The 22448-nt window shown below is 40.4% G+C and overlaps 1 protein-coding gene across 1 annotated transcript in view; it reads left to right on the forward strand.

The window, feature by feature from the left end:
• The window catches only part of LOC122817035 (ER degradation-enhancing alpha-mannosidase-like protein 2), a 516571-nt gene that overhangs the window by 476247 nt on the left and 17876 nt on the right, over positions 1 to 22448 (forward strand). The window contains exon 10 of the mRNA XM_044090167.1: positions 9119 to 9240. Coding sequence (XP_043946102.1) covers positions 9119 to 9240 — 122 coding nt within the window. The remainder of the gene's footprint in view (positions 1 to 9118; positions 9241 to 22448) is intronic.

Here is a 22448-nt window from a genome sequence, read left to right on the forward strand (position 1 = left end):
AATGGCATCTCCCCTCTTTCTGATTGTTTCATAGGGACAGGCTGTTTGTGCATACTAATCCTTCTTTTATGCCCAAGGTGGTCAGCATACCTCTCAACCTCTTACAGCAAGAAATCTGGACAAAGCGAAATATAAATAATATAGGGACAGTTTTTAAATATTGCTCTTACAAACCTGGAAAATTAATAGAATAACAGGTTTTACACTAACGTGGATCTTCTGAAGGGTATGAAGTTTGAAAGAAATATGTATCATTATTTTCTGACTTCAGTCCTCAATGATTTGCCAAAAAACCCCACAAAATTTTGAGGAACAGACCAAAAATATGAGTTGAAAATCTGGACAGTTGAGAGGTATGGTGGTCAGTAAGTACCTTATTAATCAGTATGTCTGGCTTCTGTCCTTTTTTCCTTCCCCACAATCTGCTAGTGAGAAGGTTCTTCATACCTTGGATCTATGTAGGTAGGTCTTGTACTGTTTAGATAAAATGAAGGATATCCATATAATCTGAACAACTTTTTGTTTCTTTTTCATTCCAGGACATTGGGTTTGGCAGTTTCTAAGCAAACCATCTTCTGGATTTCTAAGGCCATTTCCTTTTGTTATTCTTTTCATGGTAAACACCTGTCTGCAGTTCAAGCTCATTCTATGAGGGCAGTTGCCTCTTCTGGAACTTTGGATTTAGATACTAGATCCATCCTTGAAGCTGCTACTTAGTGCTCTGTCCACACTTTTACTACACGTTACCAGTTGGATGTCATTTCCAGAGCCAGGGCAATCCTTCATGGGATTGTGGAGGATTCCTCTGTTCCTTCCTCCTCCCATCCTTTACAGTAGCTTTTGTACTCTCCCATAGGTTATGAATACTGCAACAGTGATATGGAAGGACAGAGTACGGCTGTGTAAAATCTTACCATAACAGTAGATATTCTTTTCACTGTTGCAGTATTCAGACCCTCCTCCTTCCCACTTATTTATCTTTCTTCTTTTGGGAACACTTTGCTGACAAAGCAGTCTTTACCACCTTGCCCTATTTTCTGTCTTCCTTCCCTTTCCACCTGGATGTGTATGGCTTCCTGTCTGCTGGGGTTGCTCTGGTTCTCTTGGGGCAATCGAGTTCTGAGTATCCAGCATGTTTATATCACCTTTATGCTGTACACTTGGGTGGGGAGCATATGGCTGATGTACAACAGTAGAAGGATGTAAAGGTTTTGATATACTGGCCGGAGGCAGGACTGTCCTTGGCAGGAGATCCATTAGGTGATGAATACTGGAATAATGAAAAGGACATATGTTATGGTAAGAATTTTACACAACTGTACTTTCTTCATATTGATCACTGCTGTAGTGGCCTTGGCTATATGGGATATATCCATCCAAGGATATAACATTTGGCCAGCTTCCAAAGCTTTAGAGCACCTTCCACACACCAAAACTGTTAGGCAGCTTGAGCTGAACTGACTAAGATAAGTTTTGGCACAAAGCTCTTCAGAGCTTTACTGCCCTTGAAGAGTGTGCTCTTCTGAGGCTTTTGAGTATCAACGGTTGGCTTGTGCTTTTCTTTGCTGGACAGATGTGTCCCCTTTGGGGAAAAAAAATTCCATTTCTTAAATTTTGTTAGTTTTATTACTTTAGTCTTCAGGAAAGTTATTTTAAAGCTAGGAATGTTATTTAATGGACTTTCTCAAGACTGTAGTGTTTCTTTTAAATGGAGCACTCATTTCTTTCTGTCAGTTTAAAAGTAGTGTAAACTAACTGAAAACATATTTTCTGTGGAGAAACTGTGCTTATATTTCTGCTATGTGGCTGCCCTAGTGTTTTAAATTGCTTTTTACTGTTTTTTTTTTTCTGGCAAAAAAGTAATTTTTGCAGACTGGTAGTTTTACATGCATTTTCTGCTTGTCTTCCCTCAGAAAGAGGCACAATATTCAGTCTGACCATGGAACCGACTACCAGTCCCTTAGACAGTCCTCATTCCAACCACAAAAAGCAAAAGTTAAGCAAACAGCCTTTGCCATGATAGCAGGCTAGCAATTTGCCTCAGCCGCAGGTAAGTCACTCTGCTGTGCCTGTTTGTTGCACCTCAAACCAATCATCTTTTACCCCACAGACCTCTAGTGTAGCACCTACAGCTGGGGATTAGCCATGCCCTCTGCAACTGTTGGAGTCCTCTGAGTGGGCCATTCTGTTGATCCTGGCAGAGGAAACGGGAAAGGTTTCCCTGTTGTGTTAAAATGCTGTGCCTATCTCTGGGGAAGCAAATGTTACCATTAGTAACACTGTTGGCCACATTTTTCCTGTCAAAAAGAAACAGAAAACCAAGCATGTATCTACTTCTCCTCAAATTTCTTTAGATAGGAAAAGTTTACTGGGACTGGCTCAGGGTTTAATTCAGGCTATTGATCCTTCTTGTAAAGTAGTTTCTGGTAAAAAAAAAAAAAAAAAAAAAAAAAAAAAAAGGGAGGGAGTCCTCTTTTCCTGAAGAGATTAAAGATCCTAAATCTGTAGTGGAAGATGCAGGGATGGATTCAGAGTTTTGTCCTCAGATTTTTGATTCAGACTCCGAGCAGAGTTAATTTTTTGATTCTCCCAGTGGGGTGTTCTGTTTTTCTGAAACTATTGCTAGAATGTCCCAGTGTTTTCAGTAGAACACTGAGGTTCTTCAGTACCTCAGAAAGTACTAAGAATTGTTACAGAAGGATTTTCCATAACCTGCACCCATTCCTCCTGTCTTGTCTGCTGTAGAAGATGTGTCTTATTGCCTGCAATTTTCCTAATAGTCCACTAGCTGTCCCAAAGAGGCAGGTAGAATGTATAAAGTTCTTCAGTCTTTTACATTTTTTATACAATATTATATACCAAAACCAAACCCAGCAACAATAGCCTTAGTTGATTCCACTGCAACTAAGCACCTAGTTAATTACATTCATACTCTTTCTAATAAGAACTGGAAAATTATTGATAGGTATGAGGAGAAAGTGTATTTCTGCAACTTTGATTTTTCAGAATTTTGAATTGTCAGGCTCATATGTTTAAGTTTGTTCTAACAAACTGTTAAACTATGAGGAATGTTTTATCTATAGTTTTTTTCTTGTGAAGAAAAATGTGCTTTAAATACCTTAGGTTTCTTCTGTTGCACAGGTCACTCACTACCCATTGTTTGCAGAGTGTATGTATGACTCTGTTAATACTTTTTCCAGGACTATGGCCATTCGTACTGTTTAAAAGAGGTTTGTTTGGCTGTATTCTCGGAACCTTCCAGCGGATAAAAAATGGGAATTTAAATTCATCCTTGGATAGAGATTTTGTGTTTGGCCCTTCTGATGCAAAGCTGATCAAAAAATATGATGAAAAGGGCAAGCTGATCATGGAATCTCTAATATTTTTCAGCCCTCCTTTTCCAAACTCTGCAAGGGATTTTGTTTCTCCTCATCCAGTTTTGGCAAAAATTAGAATAAACAGCTTCAGCAGAATTCAAGTAAGCAGATGTTTTAGAAGAAATGACAAGGGGTTTCCAAAAAGGAGTCTCAAACATCCGAAAACCTAGAGCAGTCCAGCAAGTGTCAAGATTCTTTGTGACCCCCCCCCCTCACCCTAGCCCCTTTTCTCTTTCATAAAGTCTGAATCTCCATTTCTCTTTGGCAACAGATTGTTTCAGATAAATGGGTTCTGAAAATCATTCATTGTGGTTAAATATGGCAGTAGGAGGAAATTCCTTCTTTCTAGGTTTCTCTTTGAGAAAACCCTAGCAAGTATTTCCAAGGATAACCATAAGGCCGTTTACAGCTGTGTATGTAACCTAAAAGGTAGGAAGCATGTGCAGAACTGGTAGCCAATGATATCGCACACACTGACCCCATAGAGATAGCAGACCTACTGGTGGATAGGTTTGGCAAACTTTTCACTCAACTTATCCCCTCCTAACTTACAACAAACCTTCCACCAAACTCCCTCCCCCACCCTACATAGCTGAAGAGCAGGTCCTCAAAGCCCTGTCCAAGGCAAAGAACACAGCCTCTGTCGGATCAGATGACATTCCAGGCTGTCTTCTAAACAGGCTAAAACATGAACTAGCCTCACCACTAAATACCTTTTTCAGTCATAGCCTAACCACAGGCTTTCTTCCTGCGGAATGGAGAACAGCTACAGTTATTCCTCTCCACAAAGGTGGCCTAGAAACAGACCCAGGGAAATTACAGACCCATAAGCATGACCAGCTTCATCTGTAAGGCCACGGAAGGTATCATTATGGTCCTCATAAATAGACATACGTGACCTCCAAACCCTGGATCCTACCCAATTCGGCTTTGTGAAGGGCAGATCCTGCCTGTTAAATCTGGTGGATTTCTTGGAAAGTGTGACCAAGGCCATTGATGAGGGTAAATTTGTGCACACAGCATACCTTAACTGGGTAAAGGCTTTCGACACAATCTCACATTCAGCCGTTACTGATAAACTTTGCAAACAGAATGTAAACCCCTTCATTGTAAGATGGGTTGCCAACTGGCTCACAAACCAGACACACATTATCAAAGTGGGTGATTCCACATCAACCAGCAGATCTGTCACCAGCGGGGTGCCATAGGGGGTCAGTGCTTGGGCCCCCTACTGTTTGGTATACACTTCTTAGAAGTTCAGGTCAAAACTAAAGGGTTGTGGGTGACCAAGTTTGCAGATGACTACAATCATTGAATTCCCAAATTAATCCGTATACTCCAGGATGGTCTCACACAGACTAACGACTGGTGTATTAGTCACGGTCTCAAACTGAATGCATAGAAATGCGTCATCATTCCCTTTGGCACAAACAGTGTCCCTTCACACTGTCAAATAAATAACAGTACTCTAAGTACCCTTGAAGTGGTAAGGGACCTGGGATCACAGGTTGACCGCGACCTTAACTTCGACCACCACATGTCTACCATTGTAAGGAAAGCTTTCCATGTGGCTCAATTGATTAGTAAAGGCATCATCTTGAGTGCAAAAGAAGTTATAACCCCCCCTTATACTTGGCACTTATCCAGTCCATAATTGAGTACAACACCCCATTCGGTATGTACCATACTAAGCATCTACAGCAATTATAGAGACATGCAAAGGAAGGTATACATTTTGCAATTTATTTATTTATTTATTTATTTGCACAGACTTTACCTTTCAAAAATAGGAGCTTTCCTACAAAATAGGAATAGTTGTAATTATATCTGTAATTAGTTAATTGCTATGCTATGTAATGTTTTTTTAAGAGAAAGCTGCTGGCTTGTGTTGTGCAAATTGCAGTATGCATCTTCTGAAGGATATGAAGTCAAAACGTATATAAATGTTAGTCATTATTAAGAAGGTTCATGTTTGGAGGATCATAACACAGAAAAAGTATAAAACTTCGCTTGCTGTTATTATAAACTTAGAAAGTTGGTATAATAATATGTTTTGCTTACACTACAATGCAGTTCCTGAAATATGAAGTCTGAAACCCAAATGTCTGTGTTATTATTTCATTAACCAGTTGAAATTGGTCTTGGAGATGAGGGAAGGTGGGGTGGTGGTCAGGGACAAAGTTTAAAATGTTGTTGTTTTTTACAAACCTAGAATGTTGCTGAAATCTGTTTTGCACTAATACGCATTCCCTGAAGCCAGGATATGAAGTCTGACATGTAAATGTCATTTAGTGACTTCCAAGGTGGGGGGAAATCACAAAATGTGAAATACTGGTTGCTGTTATAAACATAGAAAGTTGCTAGAATAATGTTTTGTAATACTATGTATTTTCTAATGGATGAAGTCAGTGTGAAATCCAAATTTCTGTCATTTAGTGATTTCCTTCCAAGATGGGCAGGGGTCATATCAGGGACAACGTTTGAAATATTACAATGCTGTTATAAACATATGCAGTTGCTAGACTAATCTGATTTGCATTACTGTGCATTTTCTGAAGGAGTTTTTTTTTTTTTTTTGCTTTTTTCATATCATCTGTCCTTTTTGTTCTTCAGCTTGGGGGGTGCCAAATGAGGGTCTCGCCGTGGGGTGCAAATGGCTTAGCTACTCCACTGGTGGTTGTTATTCTCCTTAACGATCTGCATCTAAAATCCCACTCTTTCTCTGTTCCTTGAACACCGCCCTTTCATCATCCCTTTCCATTTTGAATTATAACCTTTTACTTGTGTTGTGTGTAAGAGCCTTAACTGTTTATCGCTAAAGTATCCCTTCAAATCATGTAATCTTAGACCACCATCTTCTTTCAGAAGGAACAACTTATCCCTCTCAACTTTCTTTTCTTTTCTTAAAGATCACTGCTTTTACCTCATTTTCCTATCAGAACTGAAAATATATTACAAGAATCAAAGAAAATGCAACTGCTCCCTTACTGGGCATGTGCCTTAACCTCTTCCAGCCTTTCTTCTCTCAGCATTTCAATGATATCCACTCTGTATATAATGCGTGTATACATTGTGTTTTGTCAGAAAGTCTGTATTTAATGATATGTATCTATTGTGTTTATCCTGGGGGTGAGATTGAAATAGGTCCAGTGGGATCACTGCTCTACCCCTGGTAAACAAATTCAAAATAAATAAAATAATGATGCATTAAGGTGACATAATTTATAATGCATACTGGTGAAGTAGTGAAGATCTGCTTTGCATTACCTTTAACTACATTACATTGACTTAAAGTTACATTTCACTCTTAGTTCAAGTAAGATTGAGAAAGATTATCGTATTAAGGTTACTGCAATTGCCTTATCATCAAGCTACTGATTATTTTGCAATTAAAAAAAAAAAAACTAACCTGATATGCTGGCTCTAGATAATGGGTTTGGAGTTCCCATCTTAGGTGTTGATGTAGCTTGGTGCGTCTCCTCCCCATCCTGAGAACTGCTTGGAATCAAAGCATGGACAGGAATATTATCTTCAACCTTAAATTGATTGTTTTTTTTTTGTTTTGGCAGACATTTACTTTACCTGTGTATACAGTATAGTGTTTTAAATTCCACAGCACTGAAGCATAGGAATTCATTCCAAAGCTCAGAATTAAATAACTTTTGAACAACTGTTCGCTGTAATGGGCTTTGCTTCTCTGCTCCCAATTTATTATTCTTAACCATGAGTCACTGCAACTTAGTGATAAAAATATCCCCTCAGTGAAAATTTCTGTACAGAATTCTGAGTTCCAGATAGCTATGCGATTCTCACTTTACCCATCTTTCTCTCATAAGTGCCTCAGATGCAGAACATGACCATTAGCATCCTGACCTGGACAAAGCTATTGGCATTCTGACCCAGAGAAAGCCCTTACTTCCGGTTTCCAGGGCTGAAATTACACTTCCTCATCCATAAATATTATCCAGTGGGTGTGTGGGCTTGTGCCTTATGACCATTATAAGCAATCCTACTTGATGTCTCTGATCTCCAGATGCTGCAACCATGGCCTAGTACCTTGTAGCTGCTACAAATCAGAGAGGTTAAATGTGCTGGCTGCTGTTGTCATTCATTTTCTTGTTTCATACTCTTCCAGGGCCAGGACAATGTGGCTTAAGATGGCAAAACATCAGCCATATCCTCATTCTTGTTCTTCCCCTTCCCTGTCCAACTACAGGAGTAGAACACACTGCTTGTAGGGACTGACCCCTAGTGGTCAGAAGACCCACCTCCATCATAGTACAGAAGAGAACTAACAAAAAAAGGAAATAATGTCTATCCATCTGCTTTGTTCTACTATTGACCCAGATTCATTCTCAGATGTGTGTCACCAGAGCTGCAGAGCAATGGCATGCATATTTGTCCTCCCCCTGATTGGTTCTGCTGCTAACCCAGGCACATTCCCAGATGTGTGTCACCAGAGCTGCAGACAAATGGCATGTATTTCTGTCCTTCCCCGTCTGGTTCTACAGTTGATACAGGCTCAGACCCAGATGTGTGTCACTAGATCTGCAAATCGATGGCATTTATGTCTGTCCTCCCCCTGCTTCATTCTAGTACTGACATAGGCTCACGCCCAGATGTGTATCACCAGAGCTGTAGACAGATGGTATTTAGAATGCTGACCCAGGTTCTTTCCCATTTTTGTCACTTGAGCTGTATACAGATAACAAGCGTCTGTGCATTTTTTGACCATCCAAGGCTATTTGCTTGTAACTTTTGGGTTAGTGCTGTACATCTAAATGGCTCACTCAGACTCCAACCTGTTGGTACACAAATCTTTGGTTTCCTGATGCTTAGTGTACATTTGTAAGGAGTACAGCACAGTGCTAGGCTTTAGCATCATAAGTCATTGCTTCCTGGTCTCAGAAGAGTAACTATAAAGAAAATGGGAGAAGACGTGATGTAGATCATTACTGCAGTTATGAGTGAAACAAGATTCAAGGGATTGTAGTTTTTTGCTTCAGCATGAAGTGCCTGCTTAACCCGTTTTTCTCTGTTTTCCATTTTGCATTATTGTCAGTATTACACAGACTTAGATTGCCTCACAAACTGGAGTTTGACCCAGGCATTACAGTTTGTTTCCATCTGATTGAGGTTGTCAGCCACTGGCCAATGACAGTGTTGCCAGTTCCACCAAGACATTATGCTGGGACTAGTAAATTTTCTAAAGAAACATCACTTTTTGCAGACTATTCCAGTGTATTATTTCCTCTGTTGAAGCACATAAGCAGAAAATGCAGTGATGGCCAGCAGATGTCTACTAGCTTGTTAGTGGAGTTATGCTATCTGCTGGAGGTGCTGCTGAATGCCATATATTTGTTGCCCCCCCCACACACACACACATACACAAAAAAGCATCCTTGTGTACTTCTGTCTTTCTCCAACCAGTGGCCCTCGTGTGTGTGTGTGTGTGTGTGTGTGTGTGTGTGTGTGTGTGTGTGTGTGTGTGTGTGTGCGTGCGTGCGTTTGCTATGGAGGGCATAAATCTGTCTGCTGTGCAGTTAGGCAGAACTAGCCATGGTTACAAGTAACATAAAGGGAATATGGCATGGTAAATGTGCATCAGATGCATACCTAGGGTGCATTTATTTTGTTCTGTGTTAAGTCGATCCAGTTTCTTTACAAAAATGTTTTTACACTTTCTTTTTTGCAGTATAATGTATATACACTATAAACTTGTTTTTTTTTTTCCTTTACAGAACTGATAGAAAGTGCAATGTACTTGTATCGAGCAACTGGGGACCCTATCCTTTTAGAACTGGGTAGAGATGCTGTAGAGTCCATTGAAAAGATCTGTAAAGTGGAGTGTGGCTATGCAAGTGTAAGTACAAAATCAGAAAGTACATGTACAAAAAATGTTTAATTACTGACAACCTTGATACATAAGAGATGGGGGTTATGCCCAGTGTGGGACATTTTAGGTGTAATTCAGCAGAACAAACCATACCTGCAACCAGTGCAAAGGAATAGACTTCCCATTGCTGCCAAAGTAAAAGCTCACTTTTCTAGAATTGGAGTTGTTGTTTCATATTGGTTTACGTTCATAACGTCACAGCCAATTTCTTCAACTCTGAAAACAGCAAGATGAAAATGTCATAACTGCAGAAGCACGAAGTCCTGTAACGTAGTCTTTCCTCTCCGGGAAAGTAGCTACTTGGCCACCAATGAAAAAAACACAACCGGAATAAATTACAATCCCCCCCCCCCCCCCCCCACTTAAATTTACCAACTCCAAGATCGCACTACAGTGGAGAAAGGGCAAAGTTCACCATGGTGGTCAAGTGGATGTTCCAGGACTTAGTGCTTCTGCAGTTATGACATTTTCGTCTCACCATTTTTAGAGTAGATGAACTGGGCTGCGACGTTATGAAGGGAAACCATTTCATATAATTTCAAATGTATTTCAGATACAAAATAATTGATTCATGCAGTCAGTAGAGAAAACATTTGAAATATTTTTATCCTAAAATCTCAGGACTTTTGCCATTTTTAATATTTTTTATGGGATGCAACAAGAGACTGTCCTCTTTGGGAACATTTAGGACATTTTCTTCTGAATCATTTCTGTAAGTTAATATGCTGTTGCTGCTACTTCATGTATCAGCAAGGAGGGACATGTTGTGAAAGGGAAGAAGTGCTGAAGTTAAAATCAGCAGACTCCAGTGAAAGTAATTTCTTTTCACTACAGAACACCGACTACACAAGACCAAGTATGCAGTTGACATACTCTCCTACGTAGATGTTTAGGCTTCTGAAGCACCACGGTGAATCACTATTGGTAGAAATCTCTATGAACCATGAACTTTTGCTTTCTGGTGTACATGAGCATAATGTAGGTTGCAGGATACATGCAGCAGTGTTGTGAACATTTTAAGGTAGCATCAGCTTTTGAAATTTTATCTGGTGCTTTATGCAGCAGAAATGCCTAAGGGCGTCTTTCTGTTATAGACTCTGCAGTGGATAGCTAGTATTATGAAGAGCGCTGTTAGCATACCCCTCAACTTCTTAGTGCACAAATTCTGGATAAAGCCATGAATATTGGGGTGGTGGTGGCAGGATATGGGCAAAGGTCCAATGTCAGGTACAGATTTTAAATATTGCTCTTATAAACTTATAAAGTTGGTAGCATAACAGGTTTTACATTATTATTATGCATTTTCTGAAAGATATGAAGTCTGAAAGTCAATTGTCTGTTGTTATTTGATGACTTCAGTCTTCAGTGATTTGCCAGAAAACCAAAGTTTGTGAGGAACAGATGAAAAATATGCAGACAGCTGAGAAGTGCAGCTGTCACAGATAACATTTTACACAATACTATTTGCAGCGTGAAATAAAAAGGATGTGTACAGAATCATTTGTTTTTACTAGTCAGATGCCTGTGCACTTGAAATTATTACTTTGTAATCTCCAGGATTATGTGAAATGCAGTATTTAGTGGGGGGGGGGGGAGTCAAAATGTGAGTGCCTGGCATTTTCAGTTGGCTGTTAGAAGGAGTACTAGCTTATCTAATGTATATGGATATAATCTTAACAGAAAAGGGCAGTTATGACTTGCATTTCAGTGATCCATGCATGAATTGGAGTGGCATGGTTTATATTTAAGACATCTGGAGTAAAGCTTTGACCTACCATCACAGAGGCATGGTTTCCTCAATACTAATTGTTTGGAATGCAGTTTTTGAAGTTGCAGTTTATTTATATGTTGTGCTTCATTAGAAAATGAATTTGGTGTCTCATAGTTCATTTATTCACCCCCACCATCCTTTCTGATGTTAGTTTCTGTCCCTATTTTTCCCTTCATGGTGATAGTGCATCTGTAGGGTCTATATCATGTAATCGAAACGTGAAATACACGGGTGCCATAACATCGACACATATGTGAACGCCAAGAAATCTGAAACACCTAAACAATGTAATTCAACATATCGAATTACCATGGTTGGCCAACACGAACGGAATTACATTTCCTAATCATTTGTGATAATTAGGAAATGTAATTCTGTTCAAGTTGGTAAAACATGGTAATTCGATATGATGAATTTTGTCGTTTAGGTGTTTCAGATTTCTTAGCTTTCACGTTATATGTGTCAAGGTTATGGTTATCTGGTATATCACGTTTCAATTACGTGATACAGACCCTATCTGTATAGGTTGTGATTGTTAGTGTACCTCAAGGGATGCATGCTTGTTTCTTGTTTAAAAAAAAATGTTATTAAATTATCACTTATGACATAGGCAATCTTACATTTATGTAAATGAAAATAAACCATACCAACACAATTTCAATTTAAAACATTATACATTACAAACCATGCTGATGCAACTGTAGCTGCAAATATTATACATCATTTGTAATATATCCAGTCATTGTCAGTCAGACATTATATAGATCATTCAGATCCTGTCTTCTTTTAAACCTTGTTCCTCCTCTGCATGTATTGATCCCACAATTCCTTTTTTCCTATGTAATTTGCTCCTACCCTTTTCTAAAAATCCTAATTCCATTTTTTTATCTCTGTTGCCATCTTCACTACTTCTAGTAAAGTTGGTTTAGACTTTGATTTCCATTTTGTAGTAATTGCTTTTTTGGCAGCCATAATAATTAGACTCAGCAAGGTTTAATATATATAGGCAATTCTGATTCTGTATCATAGCTCAAAAAATCATTCCCTTAGTTGTACTAATTTGTTCACCCAATATCTCTGATAGCGTAGTCTGCAGGGAATCTTTAAAGTGTGTCAGCTCATTACACTCCAAGAAAATATGTTCCCAGTTACTTCTTTCTTCCCCATCACACCGCCAGAATTTGCTGTGTACCTGAGGAAAAATTCTTTGTAATCTACTTGAGGTATAAAACTACTCTTAAGTAAACACTTCTATGCAAAGATCCTAAATCTTACAGACTTTGTTGCATATTTGGGAGACACACATATATCCTCCATTGTTTCCTTGTGAATTGCGTATCCAATCTCTATTCCCAATGGGATGCATGCCTCTTGACCCTAGCCTACCATCAGTCCTCCTTGATTTTGGTTCATCCCTGAGCTGGTCTAACCTAGCTACAGTACAATTCTCCAGAATATTCTGTTACTCAGCCACCACCTTGTAATGTGTGACCACCTGCCATCCTTGTGGTGAGGCATTAAACCAATGTCTCATCAGCCTGAGCTAGTGGTAGTTTAGTTAATATAAACATTCCCAGTCTACTTGTAGCAACCATGAAAAATGGTCAGAATTCTAAATAAACTTTTATTTAAAAAAAAAACAAAAAAAAAACCCAATAAAACACTTTCCTGTTTCTGTAGCTCCTCGGCTACAACAGCATTTACAGAGTATAACATTTTATCAAAACAAATTCCTTCTATAACCAACCACATAATTAACACAGTTACACAATTAAATTATCAATTTCCAATTAAACTCCAAATTTAACCCTTTAGGGGACAGCGTATCAAACTTTAAAATAAAAACAGATTCTTTATAAAGCAGTTGGCTTTTGATGTTAATTTCATTAAAAGGTTTATTAAGAATTTACTCTAAAACTATTGCCTGAAGTCCCTGTACACTACTGCTTTGGTAAGCTTTAAAATGCATAGCAACTGGGCTTTCCATCCTATATTTTTATATCCCAAACATGTTCCTTTACTTTTGTAGAAAAAGACTGTTTACTTTCCCCAATAAAACTTCCCACATGGGCACTTCAGTTCATAAACTACCCCAACACTCATATACACAACATTACCCTGAACCTGAAAAGTTCTACCATTACTTTTTGGGAGACTACTGACCACAAAACTGCAACAGTAATATTTCCCACATGGGACTGTCCCTTTATAAACCACCTCCCTAATCATACTATCTGCAGGTCCAATAAATTTCCCATGAATTAAAATGTTACCAGTACTTCTGCCACGTCTATATGGAATACGTGGCTTATTTTCCAAGATGTTGGCAAAATCCTTATGGTCCACCTAAAAACCCAATAATAATTCACCAAGTAATTATGTGCTATGTTATATAAGGAATGTTTTTTTGATAAAGTTTTATACTCTGTAAGGGTGGTTGTAGCCGAGGTGCTATAGAATTCGGAAAGTATTTTATTTGTTTTTTAAATAAAGTTTATTTAGAATCCTGACCATTTTTTCATGGTTGCTGCAATATTTCCTTGCTTTATTGTGGTTGGAAGTGCTCCCAGGATACTTATTGAGAAGAGTAGAGAGTCTATATTGTACATATAGAGACATATTTACAGTATAGCACATCACAGTAAGATATGTAAGAGTTTTTGATGTCTGAAATTTGAAACCAGCAGTAGTTAAGGTTTCTTCTTCCTTATCCATATTTTCCAGGTGAGCACATACCCTTGGTCTATAAAAGTAGATCCATCAAAGGATGAATTTAAAAATATTACTGTGTGTTCTAAGCAAAATCAGTTAAGAAGAGCCATCTCTGACGGTATGTAGCACATTAGTGCTTGCATCTGTAGCTAAACTCTAATCAAAGTTATAAGCCAGTATAATATTGTCGTTCTAGGCTTGGGGAGGGAGTATAGTTCCAGATGTGACTGTAATTTCTGTTTCAGCTATCTCTGTGTCTCCCTGTTCAGAGACTGTTTCATCTGACAGCTCTTTCTGGGATTTGTTCATGTGTGACATGTTGTTAATGGTCCTTAGTGAAGAAGTTGATGAGGTGCAAACCCTCTCCCTGAACCCATCCGTAGCCCTTAACTCCTTATCGGGGGGGGGGGGGTGGACACCTGGGCATTTTGGCACACAAGTCTTTGTAAGTGCAGACACTGCTATAACTGAGTCGAGCTTTGAGGTATCTGACCAAAAAATGCCAACCTTTAAGATGCTGGAGAGGATGTCGAACCTGACCATTTTTAATATTAGGTGGGAACCACCCATGGAGAGGGTTGGGAATCCAAAAAAACCTTCCTACAGAGTCTTGTACAGTTGGGATACTGGGTCAGTGAGCCATTCCCCTCTTTGTTTCATTGGTTCTAAAATCTTTCCAAGTTTGGGGTCATACAGGGTAATGGGTGAGTCTGTATTCTTTGTCATCTATATCTGGGGGTGGAGGACTTTATAGGTGAGTCCACATTTTCATCTTGCTCATGTAATTCCTGATTATCCTTAGAGGCGAGTGGTCTGGAAAAAATCAAGGAACTGCGGTAATGGCCAAATGTTGCTAAAAGGTTCTCTCTTGGGCATTGGGACCCTCTGTTATGCTAATTGAGAAAATGAAAAGGACTGCAAGAGGCTACAATAAAGCCATGCCTGTAAGACTGAATTATGACTGTTTTCAGGGGGCACATGTGGCATTGACTGCATCAGTTATGCCAATTGTGGACCAATGAAAGGCTCAGCACCAAAGGCATTGGCACTGCTGTCTGAAAAACCGACCCTCTGACATCTGCATTTACAACAATCGTGACCCATGAATTGTGCTCCTTACTGTTATTGTATACCTTTATCAATTTATATGTAATATATACAGGGTCGGTGCTAGCATTTTGGGGGCCCCCAGCAAGGTTCAAGTTGGGGGCCCTACTCAAGAGAACATCAAGCGTGACCACATTGCCATTGCACCCCCTTCCCTGTCAAGCTCATCCAGCACCATTTAACCACTAGTGTCACTACATTCAGATCATTAAGAATTGATGTGCCAAGCCACAGACTGGCATTTAGTACCAAGGTTACATTACGATAAACCCCTCTGCTACAGTACGGTAGCTACTCAAGGTACACACACTGACTGGCACTTAGTAACAGTGTTGCATTAAGACAAACCCCTGTACCACAGCAAGGTAGCGACTCACATGAAGGGTATGAAACAAGAAGTCCATTTCTGTTAGTAGCCTAAGCCCTATGCAATCATTTTGAGAGAGAACAGGCCAAAAACCAAAAACATCTGGACACAATTCTCACAGGCCCCATCAACCTCCTAAACTGTCAAAATAATTCAGACAGCCAAAAAACTTGGATAGCAAAGCAGTGTTTGCAATAGTATGCATTAAAGACATCAGTACATTCTGTGGAATTCTTACCCCCCCCCCCGTCTCGGCACAAGTTTGGATGAAGTGAAAACAAAACTAACAATGTGCTTATACAGTCCAAGACCCCCCCCCCCCAATTACAAAAAAAAAAAACTCTAGGCAAACAATGGACACTGCAACATTCTCACAGGCCCTAACCACACTCCCAAACTTTCAATACAATAGCTATGGACCACGAAAAAATTGAAGTCATTGCAACAAGGCATATCAAGGACAGTTAAACAGCACTATAAACAGATAGCAGAACAGTGTTTGCATTAGCAGGCATTAAGATATCAGAACATTCTGTGGAATTCTTAACCCCCCCCCCCCCCAAGTCTAGGCAGAATTCTGGATGAAGTGGAAATAAAAAGGCGTAGCATAAACAATGTGCTTACAGTCCATGACTCCTTATTAAAAATATTCCAAGCAAACAATGGACACTGCAACATTCTCACAGGCCCTAACCACACTCCAAACCTTTCAACACAATAAGTACGGACAATGAAAAAAGTTAAGCCATTGCATCAGTAGTACATTGTTGGTAAACACAATAGTAGCATAACAGGGTTTGCATTAGTATACATTCAAACATCTACACCTTCTGCAACATTCTCACAGCTGCTAACTACCCTCCCGCCATTAGGCATGGTAAGCAATGTACTGGTCCCCTCAACCTCCAAGGAGCATAATTCAAACAGCCAATAATAACTGCAAAACAAGGCATGACATCAGGGATAGTCAAACAGTACTATAAACCTAGACAGCCGAACAGTGTTTACATTAGCATGTATTAAGATATCAGGCCCTATCAACCCCAAAACAGCATAATTCAAACGGCCAAAAATAACTGCGGAACAAGCTGTAACACCAGGGATATTTAAACAGTACTATAAACCTAGACAGCAGAACAATGTTTGTATTAGCATGCATTAAGATATCCATATATTGTGCGGAATTCTCACCCCCCCCCCCAGCAGATGCACAATAATCCTGGATAAAGTGAAAATCAAAAACATAGGCGTAGCATTAATAATGTGCTTATACAGTACGTGACCCCCTTTAAGAAAAGCTCCAGGCAAACATTGAACATTGCAACATTCTCACAGGCCATAACCGCACTCCCAAACTTTCAACACATTAACTACGGACAACGAAAAAGTTGCAGTCATTGCATCAGTGAGTAGAACATTGCAGTTATATGCAATAGTAGTGTAACAGGGTTTGCATTAGTATACATGCAAAACATCTATGCCTTCAGCAGCAACATTCTCACAGCTGCAAACTACCCTCCCAACATTAGGCATTTTAAGCAATGTGTAGGCCCCATCAACCTCCTAACCTCTCAGCACAATTCAAACAGCCAAAAAAACTGCAGAACAAGGTGCAACATCGGGGATAGTGTATAACAGTACTATAAACCTAGATAGCAGAACAGTGTTTGACAAACTTAAAACCTACTGCAATTTCAGTTGAAAATCTACCAACAGTTTCAAAAAGTAGCAGCTGAAGCCAGTTCTTATCCTGAATACTTAAAAGATCCATTACTGAGCAGTACACATCCCAGCTATCTGGAAAATATACATTATACTCTTGCACAAAGGTGGATATTTGACAGAACTTAAATTATAGGCCAAGAGCAATTCTTCCCCCACTACCTGAACTCCTAGAGGAATGCATTCATTCTCAACCAATAATTTACTTGCCAAATCCCAACACGGCTTCAGGCCTCATGCTGCAACTGCCCTCCTCAGTTATACCAACACCATCAATTTACAAATGATGGTATTTGGCTTTCTCAGTTTGTTAAAGGCCTTTGTCAGAGTCTCTCAACAAACTACTAACTACTCTCGCCAACCTTAATCGGATCCCCCTAGCCCTCCACTGGCTCCAAAGCTACCCAACAGGTCATAAACAGCCATAAAATGTTTCCAGTATCTACCCCCTCTACTTCCACTCACATTAGGAGTCTCACAAGGCTACATCCTTGATCCACTTCAATTTAGTGGATTATCAACCTCAATACCGCCACATCCCTAGCACTCACAACCCAATATGCTGACATTGATGCACTTTTACATCTACCATGCAACAGATCATGTCCCAACCCAGGCTGAAATAAGCTTATCTTCATCACTTACCCCATACGCCTAAGACTATTGACTTAGACAGCAGCATCTCACAAGAATGCCCACCTATCCCTGCTCTATCCAACTACAATATCCTTCTCTGTCCCATTATTTATCTCCCCTCCTTTTCGTCACCCCTATCCCATTCTCTCTACCTTTTACATATACAGCATAGATACTGCCAAAACAAAATCATCTTGCCCCAAATAACTAACTTACACACTCTCCTAACCAATGGGAAATCAAAATTAAATGTATATTACATTTCACATTCCCTTATATTGTCCCTTGTATAAACAGATAAACCAAACTTATTTTACATATTTCTAGCACCTGTGTACTAAAAAGCATTTCTCCCTGGGCCTCCACTGAAAATGGGTTCTATCCCAGTCAGACTATCCAATAAACAAATGTAAAATAAGTAAAGTAAAACTGGTATAACCACAACCCCTCACCCCCCATCCTCTTAGCACAACAACTCTACATAAAAGCAAATTAAAACTGATTAAAACCAGTCCCCACCTTCCCAATCCTCATAGCACAAGAACACCACACAAGTGAAAAACTGGTAAAACCACAGCCCCTCACCCCCCCCCATCCTCTTACCACCAGAGCACGGACATAAAATAAAACTGGTACAACCACAACTTGACCCCCCCCCACCTTCTTAGCACAAAAACTCTACACAAAACCAATATAAAGCTGGTACAACCACAACCCTCCTATCCTCTTAGCACAAAAACTCTACACAAAACCAATATAAAACTGGTACAACCACAACCCTCCCATCCTCTTAGCATAAAAACTCTACACAAAACCAAAATAGAACTAGTGCAACCACAGCCCCCGCAAACCTCTTAGCACAAGAAATATGCACAAAAAACAATCACCCCCCCACAAAAAATAAAGTTAAAACTAAACCCAAAAACTTACCTCTTATGCTTTCTACAGAAGGCTGCTTCCAATACTCTGCTCCCTCTTCACGACTGAAGGCTCACCTGCTCTGCTTGCCTTCCTCAGACCACTCAGTCCATTTGAAGTTGCCCTTAAAAGGACAGTTTGTCAGACCTTTTGAGAAGTTGCCTTTAGAAGGACAGTTTAAAAAGAGTAGAATCCAAAGACCACGACCGCTGCAAAGGCTTGATCTACTGCTGATCCGTTCCTGATGTAGTCTGTCCTCATGCTGGTCCAAACCCTGCTCGATCTCTGCACTCTGCTGCTGCTAAGGAACATTCCTCTGTTTAAAAACAAGAGAAGTGATCCTTATTAGCTGCAGGTGCCTTTTTAAAGGCAGTTTGTGCAGGAAGTGATTTGCAAGGACCAATCGGGTCCTTGCTTCATCACTTCCTACTTTAAAAAAATAAAAAAAAACAAGGACTTAGTTCGCAGGCTGCTACAACCAGTCAGATCACTTGTTTCAGCGAGTGGACCTGATTGAGTGCAGCTTGCCAGCGAATCAAAAAAAAAACGGAAACACAGTTTTGATTTTCGTGGTGACGGTAGGGTCCAGGAAGATGGACTATGCAGATGTTCACGAGGAGCCGAGCCGAAGAAGAGCAACGCCTGGTGGGAGCAACCCGCGGCTGCTGAATAGGGGCCTTTATTTGCAGGGAAGTAATCGGGGGCTCCCCGCGACCGTGGGTTTTGCGGGTGCCTAACGCCTGCTACAAGAATAAACTTGGTATTTTCTTAAAGTAGTCAGAAAATGGAGAAACTGCACAAACAAACAAACCAAAGCCTATCTGCATTTACAGCAATCATGACTCATGAATTGTGCTCCTTAATGTTATCGTATACCTTTATCAAATTATGAGTAATACATTCTCTACTATATATGTACTAGCTCAGTTCCAGTGGTATTCCTAGCTCCACAGGAGAGTGATTTTGGGTTTGCTCACTTTTCACTGCTATAGCTTATTTTCATTAAAATAACTGTGGAAACATTACAAGAATAAACTTGCTATTTTCTTAAAGTAGTGAGAAAATGGTGAAACTGCACAAACAAACCAAATCTCATGAAACTGAATATTAAATGTGCTTTGCAACAGAGGTGATGGATTTAATATTGATTAGCTGTTAAATGTGTTGTTTTTTAAATTAATTTGTTTGTTTTTTGTATTTTTAGGAATTAGATTTTTTTTAAGTATGTGATCTGATGTTATCTTAGTCACCATTCCTCACGTTGGGGTCTAGGATCCGATATTGGATCCGAGCCGACATACTCAGACAACAGCTTAGCTCAAGCTCCTCCCCTCCCATGATGCTCTGGTGCCCTCTAATCCCTCAGATCTCGGTTGCCTCTTGATCTAGACAGATGCAGATTGCTCAGCTCCTTGTGGTTGGAAATTAGGTCGGGAATAGATTGTTGTTTTGGGGAATTTTCCTTGTCATTTGTTTTTCCCTTTGGGTTTTTAGCGATAGTTTATCTCCCTTCCGTTTTCCCTCCCATTTTTTTCTGCTTAGGAATGCATTGCCGTTAGGCATCATGCTTGGCTGCGCCTTAGAGGGTTCGGAGAGGCCTTCAAGATGTCATTTATTAACACCCCCTTTGATGGTCTACTCTGTTTGGGCCCAGCGTAAAAGAGACAATGACCCAGAGTGAACAGGAAGGGAAGACATTGTCAGCTGTCAGGATTAAATTTTCTACCCCTCAAAGGTCCTTTTCTAAGACCCAGAAGGGGAGTAAGAAAATTTGGTTCCATAAGGCGCAACCTCCCTTCCACGGTGTTCAAGATGATTCCTCGTCCAGGGGACAGGGGAGAGGTTTCAATGGTAGACGTTGCCAAAGAATCAGAGGAAGCCCTCAGAATCAAGGTACCAGAGAACCCTTCTCTGAGAGAGTTTTTCAACGTCCCTGAAGAGTTGCCCGACTGTCCTTCCCTGGAGGCAGTCGGGGTCGGTTGCCTTGCACCCTTTAGCCTGGGCGAATATCACCAATGATTAATGGGTGCTAACCATTATTTCCAGCAGCTGTCGCATTCCCTTTCTAGAGAATCCCCCAAAGATCAGAACTCTTCCAGATGTGCCACCCAGTCAGAACAAGTTTGCCCAAAAGGAGGCCGCGAACCTTCTTCGAAAAAGAACCATCTAAGAGGTCCCCACAGGACAGAGAGGATCCGGAACTTATTTCTGCTTCTTTTTAGTTCCAGAGAGAACAGGGGACCTGCGTCCTATTCCGGACTTCAGCCATCTAATCCTGTTTGTACAGAAGTCAAAGTTCTGGATGGTCATTGTGCAGTTGATTGTGCCCCTTTTGCACGGCAATGACTGGATGTGCTCAGTTGATCTCCAGGATGCGCACTACCACGTCAAGATCAACCGATGGTCCAGGAGATTTCTCCGTTTTTGCTTGGGAGCCAATCACTTTCAGTTCAGGGCCCTGCCCTTTGGTCTCACCTCAGTCCCCTGGGTGTTCACCAAATGCATAACAGTGGTGGCAGCTCATCTTCAACTGCAGGGAATCCAGGTATTTTCCTACCTAGACGATTGGCTCCTCATGGCCCCCACAAGCATCAGCTATTGGACAACATACAATCTGATGCTAATCTTTATTCTATTCATCACTGTTGGGTTGTCAGTTCCATCCTCTGAACTGAGCCGGCCTTATACCAAGCTCATGCCAGCCAAAAACTCTCATTCTATTCTATTTTACCCATAGTACCAGTCTCCCTGTTACCTCAGATCTCGTTAGCTGTGTAGCCGTAAAGGTGCGTCCAAGCCTGCTCTCAGCTAAGTTGAAATTTTTTGATATTTTACTAGAGTTTTGGTAGTACTTTCTTGTATTTCTCCATCCCTTTGTCTAGCTTTCGCTGTCGCTAGCCTTTCATCTTTACATTCAACTTTCTTCCCTTTTTACCTTCGGTAACTTTAGTACCATTGTTGGTACGGCCTTTCTCCCTACCCTTGTGGTAATCCTTGTATACCATTACTGGTATTCCTCCTCCCTTTCCTTACTGTCAAAATTAAAAAAAAAAAAAATATATATATATATATATATATATATATATACACACACATGAGTCTTTCTCTTTTGTTGTTTATGCTTGACTGTTTAGTAGGAAAATGCCAAATTGTGACTCGCATGATGATTGTGTGTACTGTTTGCGAGTGCCTCATCTGTCAGTACAACCACCGTACTCCATCTGCAAAGGATTTAGTTTGTTTGTCTTTTCGGCTTTTCCCGGTTAGGGGTCGCCACAGTGGAACTCCAGTCCACTAATGATTGTCAGTAGATTTTTTTTATGGTGCCGAGTTGCCAGCCCGACGCCCAGGGGCATACCCATTCACGCATGTCTTTCGGAGGCCACTCGACCACGGGGAGGACACGCAGACTCAACACAGAAGGCACTCCAGCCGAGAATCGAACAGGAGAACCTCTTGCTGTGAGGCAACAACACCACCGCTGTACCACCGTGGCAATCTGCAAAGGATTTAGTACCTGTAGTATAAATGAATGGAAAATAAGTTAATTCTAAAGGGCCTCCTTAAGTCGCCCTTTTCAGAAGCTCTTTCTGCTTCAGAGGGTTCACCCCCTTCTAAAAAACAGAAAGAGACCCCATTCTATGCCTTCTTCACCTTCTGGTGTTTTGGATAAACCGCCTAAGCCTAAAATGCCAAAATTGTTGTCGGAGCCGAAGCTAGCCTCTTCGACACCGGCCTCAGTTCCGTCTACTGTTCCTATTTTGTCGACGCCTGTTTCGGCACCAGTGACATCTACGGCACCATCCACATCTGTCTCAGCACTGAGCTTGCCTCTGGTACCAGTAACCACGACTACATTCCCAAAATTTCCCTGAGTATCGCACATTGCTGATCCATGACTACTTATGTTCTCCCTGTCTCCAACTGGACATGGTCTGTTGG

Source organism: Protopterus annectens, chromosome 12.part0 (genome assembly GCF_019279795.1).
Source record: "Protopterus annectens isolate FY-2018-M chromosome 12.part0, PAN1.0, whole genome shotgun sequence".
Taxonomy (NCBI): Eukaryota; Metazoa; Chordata; order Ceratodontiformes; family Protopteridae; genus Protopterus; species Protopterus annectens.